Here is an 18507-nt window from a genome sequence, read left to right on the forward strand (position 1 = left end):
TCAAAGGCAACTGAGGTATGCAAGCCATCATATGCGGCCGTAACTGGGGCCATTAAAGTTGCGGTCGTACCAGAGGGGTACCCCAAAATCATCCTCAGCAGTGAGAACCTCTCACAGCTCGAGGACGCACTACTGGAGGAGATAGTCCTCTCCGGTTTGGATTCTCCAATCAAGTTTGGAGGAATCCACTTCAGGGTGGGTCACCTGATAGTGGACTGCCGCAACGCAACCACTGCCTCAGTAAGTGGAGCGGTGTCTCCCTGGAGGTAAAGATGTGCGACGACCTGCCATCGTCACACAACATCACCATCTTCTGCCGCAGGACAGGGGACAAAACAAAAAAGTGGATCATGGAATTGATCAAGAAACAGAATGACTTGGACACTGAGAACTGGCGTCTCATATCAAGGAAGAATGAGGGTGGTGGCTCGCTCCTCAGCCTTGGCATTGATGACAACTCATGCGCCAAGATTATCTCTGGTGACCACAAGCTGAGCTTCAGGTTTGGAGACATCTCAGTTTGTGGTTTAAAGAAGTCCAAAGCGATCAAATCCGGCACGAGACAGGTCGAGACACCTCGAAATCCACCAGTCTCCGTGGAGAAGGAGAAGCCAAACAAGCTCTCCGAATCCAGCGAGGATCTGCCGGATGAAGAGGATCTTGATGCGACCAGAGATCCCCCGAGATGGGGGATCAGACCCCGATATCCTCTCAGGAGCTAGGCATGGAACTAGACCTGCTGAGTAAGGAAGAAGCGATACCGGTGGATGGTGATCTGGGTATCTCCAGATCAGCAACGCCGACGATGGAGCCGATCATTTAATGGTCGGAAGTACAGGGATAGCTTAGGTGAACATCCATCGCGCCAAGGCGGCCTCGGCTGTGCTGACAAGAATGTTCACCAAACAACATCTTGGGCTAGCCCTGGTACAGGAACCTTGGTATAACCAGGCGAAGGTAATTTGGGATCAACGGGCCTCTAGCTCTAGAGCCTGTATCCTGGCATGTAGAAGTATTAATTATTATATACTTACAGAATTTCTCACGCGGGACTGTGTACCGATCGTGGTAGAAGATGTGGGAGCAGCCAAGAAGACTGTGGTGGCATCGGTATACTTTGCCGGTGACGAGGCGTGCCCACCGCCCGAAATCACTGCACTGGCAGAATACTGCAAGAGGACACACTCACCCATCATCATCGGATGTGATGCAAATGGACATCACGTGATATGGGGCAGCAGCGACGTAAATGAAAGAGGTGAGTCACTCTTAGAATTTATCTTGAATAACAATCTATAAATCCTATATGTCTGCAATCTTCCGACATTTGTTACCCGGGTAAGATCTGAGGTTCTGGACATGGCACGTACCTCCTGAGGAGTCAATGTCAAATCACAGAATTATTCGTTTTAACATAGGACTAAATCTAGAATGTAGCGAGCATAAGCGCAATCCCAGGAATACGAACTGGGAAGGGTTCAATGCCTCCTTACTGGGAGATCCAGTTACTGGGGTAACCGGGAAACTCCGTACCACTCTAGAACTGGAGGCCGCCGTAGAAAACATTACCTCGTGTCTTACAAAGAGAAAACTGCTCCCTTGGCCGAGCAAAGAGGGGTAAAGATTGGGCCAAAGCAAAATCAGTAGTAACAACGGAGAGATTAAGATGGGCAATTGGTATATTCCAGCCCTACAAATCTCCTGGTCCAGATGGCATTCAGCCAATCCTGCTACAACGAGCGCAAAATTAGCTCGAAGTGCCGATCAGGAAAATACTGATCAGCAGCCTAGCTTTAGGGCACATACCTACTGCCTGGAGTATAGCAAAAGTGGTCTTCATTCCAAAAGCTGGAAAGAACGACATCACTGATCCGAAGTCGTTCAGACCCATCAGCTTAACATCGTTTTTGCTAAAAACGTTGGAAAAGCTAGTGGATGTCAGCATTAGAAGCACTCTGCTTGTAGAGCATCCGCTCCAACGGACGCAGCATGCCTACAGGGCGGGCAGATCCACTGATACTGCCCTATATCACCTGAAAAGCCTTATTGAAGATTTACTTACTTTACTTTACTTTACTTTATAAGGAAGTGGCGTTATGTGCCTTCTTAGACATACAGGGTGCATTCGACAATACCTCCCATGAGGCTGTCAACGCATCCCTGGCAAGAAGAGGACTAGATGCAACAACCAGCAGATGGATCAAATCACTACTGGCATCTAGGCGAGCCATGGCCACTATAAGAGGACAGTCGTCCACAGTATCTACCACAAAGGGATGCCCCCAAGGGAGTGTCCTCTTGCCTCTCTTGTGGAGCTTGATGGTAGACGAGTTGCTGGACAGACTGACCCGCAGAGGTATACTTTGCCAGGGCTATGCTAACGATATTGTCATTATAGCCAGAGGTAAATATGAGGAAACACTCTGCGATATCATTCAACTGGGCCTCAACATGACCAGCGAATGGTGCAAGGAAGTAGGCCTGAGCCTAAATCCTAGCAAAACTGTTATTGTTCCTTTCACAAATAGGTACAAGCTAGGAAGGCAATAACCCTGTCAGAATGTTGCATAGAGGCCAACAAAGAAGTTAAGTATCTTGGAATAACCCTCGACTCCAAACTTAGCTTCAAAACTCATGTCGATAACACAATTGATAAGTGCACCAGAGCACTTTTCACGTGTAGGAAAATTGCTGGAAAATCGTGGGGAGCCTCACCACGCATAATAAGATGGTTGTACCTCATGGTAGTCAGACCCATACTAACCTATGGAGTAATAGCCTGGGGTGATAGAGCACGCCTTAGCACCACTAGGGTGAAACTTCATAAGCTCCAAAGAATGGCCTGCATATGCATGACAGGAGCAATGCGCACCTGTCCCACTGCAGCCCTAGAAGTACTAATGGAGGTAACGCCGCTTCATATCGTCATTGAAATGAAACGGAAAGCCACCCTAATAAGAATTGAGGGAGCAGGAAATGACTGCAACCTTACAAGAAAGGATGCTGAAAGCCTAAAAATGGATATCCCTTTGCTGATGCAACCAAGGGATGAGATGCCAGCTGAGCACAGGTTCGCTCAGAACTTCAGCACTCATCTCAGTAATAAAAACAGTTGGACAACCCTGGGGAATGTACACCCTATGAAACCACAAACAATAAAGTGGTATACAGACGGATCCCTCACCGACGAGGGAAGTAAGCTGGGGGTTGTAGGCCCCAGGTTAAAATACCACGAATCAATGGGCAGATACACCAGCATTTTTCAAGCTGAGGTCTGTGCTATTGAACGCTGTACGGAGTTTAATCTGCAAAGGAACTATTGTGGCAAGGACATTGCTATACTGTCTGATAGTCAAGCAGCCATAAAGGCGCTCAGCAAAGCTAAGATAACATCTAAGCTAGTAAATGAAGTGAGGACAGCCTTAGACAAACTGGGAGCTGTCAACAAACTCACAATAAGGTGGGTCCCGGGACACAACAACATCCCGGGAAATGAGCTAGCCGACAACCTAGCCAGGAAAGGGGCAGAGAACCCTCTAATTGGGCCCGAACCATTATGTGGTGTTGGTCACCACAGAGTACTGGGCTTACTTAAGTCAATAGAGGAAGAAAAACGTCTGTCCTTCTGGGAACTTAGGCAGTCTAAGATTCTCCTTCATGAATACAACCACAAAAGATTCAAGACCTTAATGACACACGGGAAAAACACCGTGCGCATTTTAACTGGCCTTCTTACGGGGCACTGCCGACTTCGCAGTCATTTGCATAAGATTGGCATTGCAGACAGTGAACTCTGTCGCTTCTGTTGCATGGAGGAGGAGAGCTCTGCACATATTATATGTGACTGCACGGCGCTTTCCATCAGGAGGAACAGACTCCTGGGCATGTATGTAGCCCCACGGGAAACAATTGCAGCCCTGAACCCCAATAAAATTCTGGCTTTTATACAGTGCATTGGACTTTAGGGAGATCTTTGAGTCATGAAGGGGTAGATCAGAATGGGTCGCAGTACACATAGAAACCCACTTAATAATAATAATAAATACGGCAAAAAGTAATATGTGTTTTAACTAATGAACCCGTCTTTACTATATTCGTCCCACAATTTTCTATCGAGCTCCACACAGACGCGAGTTTTGTTGGCTATGGCGCTATTTTTCTGCACCGAAGCCTAGAGTTATCGAATATTTTAGCAAGATGACATCTTCAGTAGAATCACGTTACCATTCATATGATCTGGAGACACTAGCTGTCTATAATTCTATATTCTATAAAACACTTTCGCCATTACTTGCATGGTCGTCATTTTGTTGTGTTTACTGAATGCAATTCGCTTAAAGCCTCTCGTACATAGGTAGAACTGACCCCTATCTTTTGAATTTGATATTCAGTACAGACCAGGTGAGCGTATGGCTCATGTTGACTTTCTGTCTCGGAATCCGGTTCCAAAAATTGTCAAGAAGTCCATAGGCGTAATCGAAATCTGACAGAAATATCCGACAACTGGTTGTTGGCTGAACAGCAAAAAGACGATGAAACGTCTTCTATTATCTCTAAATTGCGTAACGATGAATTGTCCGAGGATTTGGCCAAAACTTACGAAATACGATCTGGAACTCTATACCGAAAAGTTAAAAGAAATGGAAAGACTCGATGTCTGCCCATAATCCCAAAGCAGTTTAGGTGGTCCGCTGTCGACAACGTACATAAGTCAATTATGCATCTTGTGTGGGAGAAAACTCTTGAGAAAATGTACGAGTTCTATTGGTTAGATAAAATGTCTAAATATGTTCGCCAATTTGTGGACAACTGTATCACTTGTAGATTGTCAAAACATACGTCTGGCAAAATACAATCCGAATGGGATTGATCCCATTCCTAAAATCGACATCCCGTGGCATACGGTTCATGTGGATATTACAGGTAAACTTTGCGGAAAAAGGGAGAAGAAGGAGTGTATAATTGTGTTGATAGACGCATTTACCAAATTTGTCTATCTCTCTCATACTACGAAGTAAGACTCTGATAGTTGCATTAAGGCCGTGAGGTCTTTTATATCGTTGTTCGGTGTTCCCTCCCGACTTATCGCTGATCAAGGTCGTTGTTTTGCTAGTTCAGCATTCCGTGATTTCTGCTCAGCACAGAAAATGGATTTACTTTTTATTGCCACAGGTGCTAGTCGTGTCAATGGCCAAGTGGAGCGAGTCATGAGTACTCTAAAGTCCATGATGACCGCAGATGAAACTGGACCACGATTTTGGCAGGATTCCTTAGATAAGATTCAGCTGGCCCTTAATAGCACACCCAATAGAGTTACTAAAGTCAGTCCATTAGAGATACTTATGGGCAAATATTGCCGATGTTGGCTCAGTTAGAGAAATGGCAAAACGTAACATGGAAAAGAAAGCCAAAATTGATAAAGCTAGAGTCGATAAAAGTAAAGCTTCTATTGTGAGTTTAAAGGTCCATTTGTAGTGGTCGAAGTATTACAGGAGATCGATATAAACTCAAAGCATTAAATAATAACCGAACTTATAAATATTCTAATGAATTTTTGCGATGTATGCCTGAGAGGAGGATTACCACAGTGTTTGATAATGAAGGCGCAGAAGACGCCAGTGATCAAGCCAGTGAGGGCTGTGATCTTGAGTATATTATTAAGTATTCGTAAACCTCCGGAGCTATTCCAAAGCGACTTTCTCTACCTCATGGGTGCCCGAGTAATGTGGTTCGCCATTTTGTTGCAGTTAAGTTTAAATTTGGTAACGGTTGGTGGTGTGAGTTAACTGGCCGGCTTATAGACTGCGTCATCTGGGTGCCACGTATGTTGGCCGGATTGTCGAGTGTAAACTGTGAGCTAGGCTAACAAAAGATGGATTGGCCGGTTTGAAAAACTGTGCGCTAGTAGAAAAATGTATTGGAAATCCAGAACTTTAATGATTGATTGATTGCTTGAAAGTTTGTTGGTAATCCGGATGTCATGGCTTAAATGTAATAAGTAAAATGTTTTAAATATGTGTATTGGTTTGTTTTGAAGTAATAAAGAATGAAGAATAACTTAATGAATAATTAACGATGATCGATATTAAGGGATTACTGACACATGAGGACGTGTGATAGGTCAGGAAGGCCGTGTCGCAGATCATTTAAATGGAACGACATTTCTAGTAATTGCGCGTTTCTGCTTGGCACGCGCTAAGAATTCTATTTTATTCTTTTGATGCGCAGCAGAGAACCGTTAGAGTTTCTACCGAACGTAGTCTGGTCGCGGGTATGAGCGGGGGGAATTAGATGTCTGCAGGAATAACGGAAGCGTACAGAAAAATGCGTTGTGCATAGTATTGATGTATGTGGACTGGAGTGGGTCTCCAAAATGTGTTGGTAATGCGTGTAGAGTTAAGAACTACGCATAATTCTGATCTTGTGAAGAGAGATTGAGTCAGTCAGTTTTCGATCATTGAGCAGAACAGTCATGCCTCGCTCACGCGCCAGAAAACGTTGCGCAGACAACGAGAATAGTGAAGAGCAAGAAGGGCGTCCTGATGAATCTCCGACATATTCATGATTAGGATCAATAGCCGATTCGATCTGGCTATGTCCGTCCGTATGAACGTCGAGATCTCAGAAAAAATAAAAGCTAGAGATTAAACATACAGATTCTATTACAAAGACACAGCGCAAGTTTTTCGTCCCATATTGGCACGCTCTAACGTTGTAACGAATTGTTTCTTGGTTCTGCTCGCTACGAGTTTCAGCGGGTAGATCAGAGAGTTTGTGTGTTCGTCGCACCAAATTTATGATTTGTTTGATTGCCAGACCACGGGGAAGCCAGAGTTTCAGATTAAAGTAGCTTTATTCGAGTACCTTTATTCGAGTATTATGTCCAAAGTCCGCACCGTTACTGTTCGACCTGTGTGCCCTGGGCATGCTCGAGTCCGAGGTCTAGCGCGGTACCGTTAGTTCAAGGATTCTCCGTTTTGATGGAGTCCAAGGTCCATTAATTACCGTTCGACCTGGCCGTCCTTGACTCTTCTTGCATTCCAGCCGTCTTTGCTGTTGCTATTCCGCTCCTCTGCACCCAAATTTGTGGGGAGTTTTAAGACTCCTAACATCCGACGGTCCTCCGCCTCCTTGCATAGGCAGCTTCCTTCCACTCGTCCGCCATGCGCCCTTTGTTCTCTGCCTGGCAGTCTCAGCAAAGTAGGCCCCGTCGTTCAGCATCTCGACTTGGTGTCTGGAACATCCGCGCGCCCTTGTCCATCCTACATCGGATCTCACCTTCCTGATCTCGGCCTTGGCGTCTCAGCCTAGTAGACCCTGACAGTGACTTTCGGACCTCTCCGAACTTGTTTTACGTGGCGTGTTCCACACTGAAGGGATTACAACCACGACACCCTGAACACCCACAAGTGGTGCATGTATCAACATGGTGCATGAGTCTGGATACGCCAGACAAACGTCCCGGACTGGAAGCTATAGCTATGTACATAGCGACCACCCCGGTAGCAATTCGAGTACTTGCTTGCCGGGCAAGCACTCCCCCTTGCTGAGGAGCGAGATCTACCTAAAATCTCTACTGATCTCTGGGTCACAGCACCCGAGTTTTGCGCAACTAGCACCGTAACTCAAACGTCGAACACGAAGGCTCTACCCGCGATATGGGTATCAACCACAGCCACCACGATACTCCCACCAGGGGGCCTACCTCAATGTGCAGTCTTGGAGCAGCACAACCCGTGGTACCGAAAGAGAGGCTCGGTGGGCCTCCTCCTTTTGCTCCGACAAGCATGGTTAGAGGAACCTGTCGCTATATTAGTCGCCTCTTACGACAAGCAATAGCGGGCTGTGGAAGTATTCTCGCCCGCTAACCACACGGCGAAGTTTTGGGCTAAATACCCCTCCTCCTACGGAACACCTCGTCCGCAAACGCTGCCAGCCGTTGAATCCTCTGCTGATCTTCCAGGATTCTATTGAAGGTCCAGTTTTCGCCAAGGCGCTGCACTCCAAGTCCATCGAGGTTTCGCAAATCTGCATATAGAGGACAAGCGCACAATATGTGCATCCAGTCCTCATATGGATCACCACAAGCGCAAGCAGTGGTATCGCTGAGGGCTCTCCCTTGCAAAAATGCGTTAAACGACCCGTGACCTGTCAGCAGGAAAGACGTCCTCATCGAGAATCCAAAGCTTGGATCTCGATAGGCGAGAGTGACGTATGGGATGAACTTGTGCGTCACCCGTCCTGGTTCGCTGTCGTCATCCCATCTGTTTTGCCAATTCTGCAGCAAGCACTCCTCTAGGCGAGTCTTCCTCTGCTTCCAGCTTAGACACGTAGTGTCCTCGCCGTATAGCCAGTCGTTCTCCTCCAGCGGGTATCCACGCTTCAGCTTGTACTTGACCGCTAAAAACTTAGCAGCCAAGTCAAGCGGGGGAGCTCCGCCAAGTACCTGCAGTGCCACTGCATCTCGATCCATATCACACACCGCTCCGAACACATCTCGTCGACTTGCGCCTCCTTGATATCAGCCCGGCGGTCTCACCCTAGTTGACCCTGTCGTTTGGCGTCTCGACCCGGCACATCGACCCTTGCGCCCTTCTCCAACTTCCATCTTCTGCTGCCGTCTGCTTCTCTTCACCAGCTCGGTATTTTAACTTCACGCCTTCCGTTCTGAAGTTCATGATCTTTCGTGACTGGCAACTTCTCAGAAACTCACCACGATCGTGTGATCGATATCGGCGAGTGGCGGTTTCGGTGTTGCAGCCTAATGATGGTAAGTGTTGCGGTTTTTACCGTAAATGCCGCAATATTGGCTCACCTCTCTCTTTCGTTTTTTGCTCTACCTATGTGTGTATGTACTATCATGCTCTGGGGTGGCTGTCCCTAGTCCCGAGCGGCCCGGAGGCCCGTTTGCCGGCCCGTCACCCCCTCTCGCTGCTGCGGATGACACTCGCACCTTTTTTTCCCAAGTGTTGTGCAGTGGCACCCTCCCGTGAACAATGATACACCCGTTTTCTGCAATTCGGTTTTTTATTTGGCCTTCACGATTCTCACCTCCTCATCCCGTCGCACTTTTAGGCGATAACGGTGTCCGCCGATCTTGAAAATGTTAGCCCAGTGCTGCTTTCGTTTCCGCGCCCCTTGTCACGCGGCCTCCTCGGACACTTAGAGCGGCCACTCCTCCACCGGCACCTCCTTCCATCTTTGATCGCGACGCCTGCATGCGGGGGCACCGTCGCTGCGGTGGTTGCCATGCAATTTGTCAAGGAATTTGCGACGGCAGTTTCGGTGGTGGCGGCTCCTCATCTGGTGTGGGCGAGCTTTGGGTTCTCTGGTCGGCGACCAGCCTGGGCTTAAAGTGTATCATATTGGGCTAATCTACCCTACCAATACAATAAATGATTGGGTATAACATAGCGTCAATACATTGTGACACTTTGTCATAAAAAATATAAATATATAAATAAATATATAAATATATATATATATATATATAAATATAAATACCCAAAAGATCACCAAGAACTACGTAAGCACTCCAGCGCCCAAGTAATACGATCTAACGCTTATACATAAGCCGATCGCGGAGCGTGGGAATGCTGCATGCTCAGCATGCAGCTCAAGTGGTCAATGCCTTCTGCATACAAGTTAACAACTAAGAGCACAGACATTCATGTCAACAATACATAAACACTAAGTTACCACATATAAAATAAAAGCTCTGCGCTACGAACGGTCAGCAACAGCAATTGGACACCCCTTATCCGGGGTACCAAGCTATGTTGCATAAATGCTGAGTCGGCTTGCCGACCATGGGTTTATGGCGTGATGCATTGGAGCCAGGGTAGATCCACACTTTTCATATTCTTTTGCATTCAGTTCTGAGCTTGCACCTTAACAATAAAGATCAGCTACTCCGGCACTTAGCCGTAAAATACCAATTGTTTTAATTGAACATTCTCGTTGAGCCAAAAGGCCATCGAAAGACCACGGGGGCAAAGTCACGCCCTCCATCCTAATCTTCCTAAGACGTCTTCACCTCTGGCATAATAGTCCGACTTACTGAGGACTCAGGAGAGTCGACGTTGCGCCTGGATAACACCCAGCCCAAGGAGACGACGCACATCAACCCTATACCACGGAGCCATCTGTAATAGAGGACCACCGGACTATAGGACTTATTAAGTTACATATGTATATGTATAAATGTAAGTAAGAATACATAGATATAAGCAATGTATGTGCGGGTTAGCTGAATACAGCCTCAGCACACTTTAATATAAAGAAACTCGAACAGAGCAGAACCTCTAATATTCTTTTAAAATAAACACAAATTACATAAGATAAATAAACATTTTACAAAAGGCCTCGAATGCATCTTGGTCGGCGTCCGTTCACTCCGACTTTGCCTTCTTCTTCAGGAGAGCATTTACGGGCTGTACTCGCGTTTCAAAATCGTTTACGAAACGTCTATACCACGACCCCACACCCTAATGCTGTCTCAGCTCCTTTACGTTCTCTGGAGGTTTCAGTTGTGCTATTGCCGCAACTTTGTCCGGATCCGTCCCAATACCTTGATCTATCACGCGGTGACCCAAGTATATCATTTCGGGCATCACTTTCCTTTGAAACTGGCCCTTTCCTGTCGCCGTAAATGCCGTATACTGCCGACTCCCTGCTTCCAACGGAATCAATCAGAAACCATCCTTCAAGTCCAGACTGCTTATGTTCTTCGCCTCCCTTAACTGGTCCAGGATGTAGTTTATCATCGACATCGGGTACGCGTCCTTCACAGACCTTGCGTTTATCTGCCCTGTTTTCTTTTTCATCACGGTTTCACGGTGAGCTGTAAGGGCGTCTAGACGGCTCGATGCGTCCTTTTTGTAATAGCTCGTCGACTTTGGCGTTGATTTCTACCTGCATGTTATCTTGCGAACTGCCACTGTTGATGTCCCTTGTACCCTTTCATAGACCAATGGTACTGAACTTCGGTTTACCGGGTTTAACACCGTGACTCGTATGGTAATAGGGCAGAACAGGTAGAAGGTAGAATATAAAATATTTCGATTACATGCTAATTTCCTTCGGAATTGCAAAAAATATTTAAAAAATCATCCGCGCACTCCTTAGCAAGCATCAAACCGAGTATTGGTGACATTACTTGCTCATAACAATGGACTTGACGGCTTTAGTTTGGAGTAGTTTATCTCCGGGTTCATTCTCAGGAACTATTATTAATCTTAAAATTTTTATTTTATCGTATTGCTTGGTTTAGATATATATAAATTTTTACTTACGATTGATTGCTCTAAGGCGAAAACATAATGGTTAAAAAACTTATGAAGCTTTTCGTTGGTATAGTTAATGCATAGTTGCTCAAATGAGTTATGAGAAAAATTTTCAAATCCAAATATATCGAGAACTCCAAGAAATTTAGCGTCATCTTGTCCTGGATTTGTACAGTTATTTATTTTCGAAACCAGCCATGTAAACGTTTTTGAGTACAATGCTTTTGCCAAAGCATGTCGATTTTCCAAAGCCTATAAATAAATGAATTCATTAAGAGATGTATTAAATATATAATTATTTCTAGTTAAACAGAGAAAAATAATTAATTTTAGGGAACATCACTACATGACGCTCATTAGATTTGTGTTCACCGAGGAAATGCAAAATGTAATCAAATATGAAGTTAAACATGAAAACAATATGTCGTTTTCATAAAAATTACGATTCCTACTAATTTAAGTCAACCTGTATTGGCGCCGTGCGACGTCGAGAATCTCAAAGTCGTAGATGTGATAGCTTCCTTTTGATTTATATGTATCTTGGCAGTAATACGCAGTTGGATTCAGCTGTTCCATTACTTGTTCCAGCTATAGTTCTGCTAAAGCAATCGCACTGTCATCCGTGTGCATCTAGTTTATTTGATAAATCAATTAAGACTAATAAAAAAATTAAGAAATATAAAAACATTTAAAAAAATATGGGCCTGACAGGTTCGGCGGGTTTTTAGGTAACATAGGTCATCAAATTTAATCTCAATTTTCTAGCTTTCATAGTTTCAGAGATCTCGAAGTCCATACGGACGGACAACGGACGCTCAGATGGACTCGGTTATTGATCCTGATCAAGAACATGTATATAGTTAAATAGTTTTTTAATTGAGCCGAACAAATGATCCGTATTTAAACTAAGATCAACGCTGAAAGTTAAATAGTTTTTATTTTTCAAGTCGAACAAATGATCCGTATTTAAACTAGGATCAACTCCGAAATAAATTAAACACTGAATAAATTCGGTTTTGGTTTTTATTAAATATCGGTTTAAGACTTATTGAACTTTACGGTATAACTTTCAACTTAAGACTGATTTCAAATGTGAGTGAGATTGAGGAGGGGCCTCTATGGGTTACAGAAATAAAGAATAGGAAAAAAAACGGAATATCTCCCAAGGTTGTGAAGTGAAGTAATAGACGATCGACACGCAGATAACGCAGAAAATAGCTTTAAACGGTAAAATCATGTGATGGAGAAATCAGATACCCGTTACTTAGCTCGTATGAATGCGAATGCGAAATTTCATAAATTTTCTGTGAAAATTAAATTAATCAATATCTATAGATAGATATTGGGGAATATAATGTGAAATTTTAAAATTGTTCACAAGTGTGAGCGTGACCGGCTTGGCGGCTTTAGGGCGGTAGACAATTTAAAAAAAATGTGGGCGTGACAGTTTTGTGCTGTTTGTGGGCGTAAGAGTGGGCGTGGCAACATGGGTCTGCGTTTTTGTCTCTAGAATCCGAATGCATAAACTTAACCTTCTAGCTTTTATAGTTCTTGATATCTCGACGTTCATACGGAGAGACGGACATGGACAGATATAAGGTTGTATAAGGCTGACGGCAGATTACGCGCGAGAAGCGAATCGAAGTTAAAAAACTGCATGCATTTTAAAGTGCAATCGCTCCGAAGATGTCAGAGTGAGAGCGAAGCGAGTTGCAAGCTCAAGCAATAAAGCGAGAGAGCAGTTTGCATCCTGCTGTATCGCTTCAACTCGCTCAGATTGTTTTGTTGTATTCTGTGCTTTAATTACCGTTTATTTTCAAAACACACGTTTTTTGTTTTGTTTGGCCAATTCTTCGTCAAACGACTACTCATATTATTTAAAATATAATCAAAAGTCGAAAAATACATCCGCGCATAGTTAAAGAACCTTTCTGATTGGCTTCGTAAGTCATTATATAAATCATTATATTATATGAATTATGGATTATATAAATTACTGAATTTCTATTGCATTTAAAGAGGTGGACGCCAGTTTTTTTTTTAACAAAAAGATACTAATTGCTCTAGATCCGGAAAATTCCTCGTTAAAATCTATCACTAAAATATAGCAATGTAGCTCTTTTCTTTTGAAAAATGTGTTGACATTTTTTCCCATTTTTGTTAGTCATCTAAATTTCAATCGACTTGCAAAAAAACTTTTTTTGCTAACGCCCTAAAACCGCCCAAAACTGCCACGCCCACAATTCCGAAAACTTTTCGATACTTTTTTAATAATTTAATTAGTCTTGTATTGCATAATAGTCTATCGAATTGCACGCCCACATTTTTGACAAATTTCTAATTTTTCTTTTTCATTTTATTCGCCAATATCGATATCCCAGAAAAATTATGAAATTTCGCGTTCGATTTCACAACGGCTGAGTATCTAATAGTCGGCGAACTCGACTATAGCATTCTCTCTTTTTTTTTATTTAATTTGAGGGTTAATTGTAGAATCGGTTAACGGTTTTAAAACTCTATATGCTCTTAACCATTTTCCATTTAATCAAAAAAGTTGTTGGACCCACCAGGGATCATTACTGCTTAAGGAGAAAGTTTTGTTTTTTTATGATAGATTTATGTGCAGGGGTTTAAAAAAAGCTTGTTTGTAAACGTTACGTTTATAACGAGTTGAAATGGATAATTTTATTGCTAAAAAGTTTCCTGTCATCTTTTTTAGTGTTGGGGGAGGATTTGGCTACTGTGAAGGAAGTGGGAGTACTAGAGAAAATTAAATAAGAATACAAAGACGTTTCCGCGGCTATTTCACCAGAGACAAGAAAAATATTTATATATGAGGGTCGAGACTTCTCGCTTGGAAGATTATAGTCTGAGCGATAAAAAAAACTATACGAAGGTGTTTAATTTTTAGTTGGCTTTAGGGGATCCCCAGTAAGGATGTCAAATATTTGTGTCACTTGGAAGCAATTTTTGTAAGTTATCTTCGGAAAAGGACGTTGTTCATTTGTGGTTAGGGTAAATGTATATTTAATTTGGAATTGTTTCTGGGAGAATGATTTGTACAGGTGCAAATATTTCCATATTTAATATTGAAATAGTTTAGTGCTGAAGTTGGGTAGCGTAAGTTTGCATCCGTGCCGGAAGAGTTACTCGAGTTCCCTGGCTTCATTTGGTTTATTTTGCATTATTATTGTGACTTTCATGCTTTGAGCATGTTTGAGTTTGTTTAAAGGTGTTGATAAGAAGGATTTGCGCATGGTACGAGGAATTTTAGGGAGATTAGTTTATTATTAAAAGCACTTTTTTGAGATTTGGTCCTCGGTGCAGTTTGTGCATTTTATCGTACAACTTTCAATGTTGTTTGAGTCTGGATGCTGTTGTCTCCGCGGTTTTACCAAATATTCGCTTTTACGAGTTAAACATAAGTCACTAAATTAAAATGAGTTACAAAAATACTAAAAGTAGAATAGTGTGGTTATTGAATATTGTGAGCAAAAGGTTTTAGTCGCATACGTTTTTAGCTATTACGTTTTTTTTTTTATAGTAGTGTTGTTATGGTCAGCTGAACTGAGCTTTCTAAGCTTAGCACGACATTTTGCTGTTATTTGCTGTTTTCAGGTAAGTCTTTTGTTTAGGATCAAAGCCAGGTACTGCACTTAAGAATATTATGGGATAGCGACGACATGAATCAAACCCTAGGAAGGATCTGTCCTCTCATTGAGAAGTTATAGTGCTGCGATTTTTTTCCATTTATATAAAGGTTCCATCTATTTGGCCACTTACCGTACAAGTCCGAAAATTCCTCGGTGATTCTTGATATTTTGCCAAAGCGTGCCCGGTACTTAAGACAGGGTAAATTTTTTTTATTTTACTTTGTAGACAACTGTTACTATTTAAATTTAAGCAATTAATTTATATAACTGCTTGGCAGATCTGTAGCGGGAATATGGTGGAGCCTCCTTCCCGCCCTCAGTCCCATTACACGTCTCCCCGTCAGGAGTTTTCGAGCAAACTGGTTCGGGTGGTTTCCCAATATATTTACGTACGCGGTTGGATGATTGTTTATGAAATCGCCAGTCCGTGGTAATTTCATTTTTTTTTTCAATGTCTTTGGTGTGGATGTATCAAGCCGCTCCTAAAAGTTTATGCAAGATTTGCGACTGCCGCCGAGTTACATCCGTTACATGGCGTTGAAACGTAAGAGAGACACTGAGGTATTTGTGGGCGTTCGATTGTGTGAGGAGCTCTCCATGCTGAAACACACCTGGTGATGTGCCTTTTTTTTAGGGTGTACGTCACGGAAACACACTTTTCCGGATTGACTGCAGCCCGTCTTGTACAACTTTAAAGGAGCGCTCGTGAGGGAAGCTTTTTATTATCAAAAGGAGCTGAGGATTTAGTAGGCTTTTGAGCTTGTGCAGAAGTCCCTCATACCACACTCTTTCGAAAGCCTGCTGGATGTCTAGATAAGCTCCAACTACGTACTCCTTTCCATGGAAACCCTCCAGAACAATGTTCACTATGCAGTTTACCTGCTCAAATGTGCCATGCCTGAGTTTAAAACCAAACTGAAACTTTGGGATAGCTTTCTGGACCTCTCGTGACTCGAGCAATCTTTCAGGATGCACCTCTCAAGTAATTTGCCAAATGCTGGAAGTGGGCTTATTGGGCGAAAGAAGTCCAATTCCTCTGCTGGCTTCCCACTTTTATGGAGTATAACGATATTCGTCTTCTCAGTGTAGACGCCTGGGAAGTGTCCCTGTCGAAGAACAGAGTCGTAAATCAGTACAAGGAATAACAAAGCTCTATGGGGCATCAGCTTGATGGAGCGGTTGTCGATGTAATCCTCACCAGGAGCCTTGTTGTTGCGAAGGGATTTGATATCATCTTTCAATTTCGTGACCTTAATAGACTTTACAGGAAGAGCCATCTCCAACTGTCCTCTGGAATCTCTTCCTGAGCTTCCAGAGCGCGAATTTTGAGTTTTCATCGGCAGTACCTTTTTTTTATTTTTCTCACCTTATTTGATATCCTTCAGTACAGTCTGTCAATTGTCAATTGTTAAGTCATTGGTCCTAATGAACTCACGCGGGAGACGTTTATTGAGAGTTAAGAGTTCTACTGCTTCCGAAGAGAGAGCGATGCTGCTACGCACGTGGGTTAACTGCGCCGCCAGAAACTGCAATTTGGGCTTCATCTTTGATCTTCTTATTAAGGTTTTAACCGCTTTCTCGATATCGTCTACTGTATTTAGATAGGTTATACTCTTCGCGTACTGATAGGAGACTGCTAGCTATAACTTTTTACAAGATTAAGTTAATACATGAAGGTACATCCCTCGTGTCATACGGGAAGTGAGTGGGTCTGCTTGTAGCCAGAACTTGAGTTGAGCTGCCGGAAATAACATCATGAAGTCTCTTGCATTCCCCAGAGATGATGCTTCGCGTTAAAATCAACTCCAATGGAAAACTATTGTACATGTTGACCAATGAGATTATCAACCTCAGAGGAATTCCAAGGCAGGTCTGGAGGAAGATACACAGCTGACACCGCACTTTCGCCCAAATTAGTGGAAATACTTACCTTTGCCATTTGTAAGTGATGACCGAATGCAGGTGATAGTGCACTAATCCCTGCCTGATTAGAATACAAGCTCCTCCTCCGGGGCGACCACCTGGGTGATCTGCTCGATAGCAGCTGTAACCCATCATATCGAGGTAGGATCCGGCGTGTAGGAATGCCTCTGAGATAAGCATAACATCAATTTCGTGTGTGCTAAGAAACACTTTAAGCTCATTAGCATTGGGGATAATGCTACGAGCTTCCAGGTTCCGAGGCGTAGTATACAAGCCATTAATTGCGCTGCGTCAACGACTTAAAACATCTGAGTTCTTTGATCTCCTCAAGTAGCTGAGCGATGGTTTTTTGGAGACCAGCAATGGACAGCTGCATTGAGATGATGATTTGTTAGAATGTTGAGGTTGGCTTGCGTTTGTTACAGGAAGATCAGTATCTGGAATAGTCTGGTATCTTGCATTTGAGACAGAACTTCACTGCTGTTGGGAGTATTGTCCGTCGGGTCGTGTGCTCTGTTGTTCCCTGCCGCACGGTTGGGGTTGGAATGACTGGTTGCTTGTTGCTGCTAATGGGCTGTGAGTATTCTACGCGGGCCATTGGAGTAGTGTTGATTCCAGTTTTGCGGCTTTTGAGCCTCTGGACGTATATTCTGCAGCCCTTATGAGTTGTCTCGTGTTTTGCATGCCAAACGCACTCCAGAATTGACTGGAACCAGTCCAATGAGGCAAACTACATCTACTACATTTGGGGTCCTTGGTGCAATTGTTTTGGGTATGATCAAAGCCAAACAGTTCTAGTCTGACTCTTTGACGGCCAACTTTATATATTTGTAGAGCTTCTCGGTTATTAATATCCTGTTTAATGCCAATAAATAAAACGTTCTGGACAGAAGCCTTTCCTGGGTCTGGTTTAGAGGAGTCAATATTCTGTGATTTCACCTTTGGATTATAAGTCACAGCGTAACCCTGGGAGGTGAACGCATTTAAAATTTGATCAACTGGTAGAAGCAGACAAGTTGCACACCACAACCAAAGACACTAGAGTAACAAGATGCGTAACGCCATACGATTTTTTGGCACTCGATTTTTTCGGTCTTTTTTGGTCTTTATAGTTCTGGCCGTTTTTTTTTTTGGTTACAAATATATAATATCTGAATTTTATTATTAATATAGTAAAGAAATACAAAATGATTAAAATTAATAATATAAATGAAATTGAAATTTTCCAATTGTAAATTTCAATAAATGGGTTTAAAATATTAATTTTGTCAAGAGGATGTTCTGAATTGTTGGATTTTATATAATCTGATATTTCCAGGTTTTTAAAGTTGTTGGTAGTTATGTACTCAAGTATTTTGTTTTCTGAATTGGTGTATGAAATATTATTTATTGAGTAGTGTCGTTGAATGTTATTAAGTATGACCCGTTTTTAGTGTGCGCTCCGTGACAGTTCAACGACGACTGACTCTACATTTATTCAGCACGTGTGTATATACTATTTACATTCGCGAGTCTTATAATTAGTTTTTACATTCTAATATTGCAATGGGGCTTATACTACTATACTTATATACAATTACTACTACTACTATTACACGTTTAAATGATAATCGTTCACAATATTATTTCCATTTATTAGAATGGGA

At 42.9% G+C, this 18507-nt stretch overlaps 1 protein-coding gene across 2 annotated transcripts in view; it reads right to left on the reverse strand.

Annotated features, from left to right (window-relative positions):
* The window catches only part of LOC116800951 (myosin-I heavy chain), a 661712-nt gene that overhangs the window by 285656 nt on the left and 357549 nt on the right, over positions 1-18507 (reverse strand). For both annotated transcript variants that reach the window (XM_032717811.1, XM_032717812.1), the window contains exon 7: positions 11295-11537. In XM_032717811.1, coding sequence (XP_032573702.1) covers positions 11295-11537 — 243 coding nt within the window. The remainder of the gene's footprint in view (positions 1-11294; positions 11538-18507) is intronic.

The sequence above is a fragment of the Drosophila sechellia genome, chromosome 3L, assembly GCF_004382195.2.
Source record: "Drosophila sechellia strain sech25 chromosome 3L, ASM438219v1, whole genome shotgun sequence".
Classification (NCBI taxonomy): domain Eukaryota; kingdom Metazoa; phylum Arthropoda; class Insecta; order Diptera; family Drosophilidae; genus Drosophila; species Drosophila sechellia.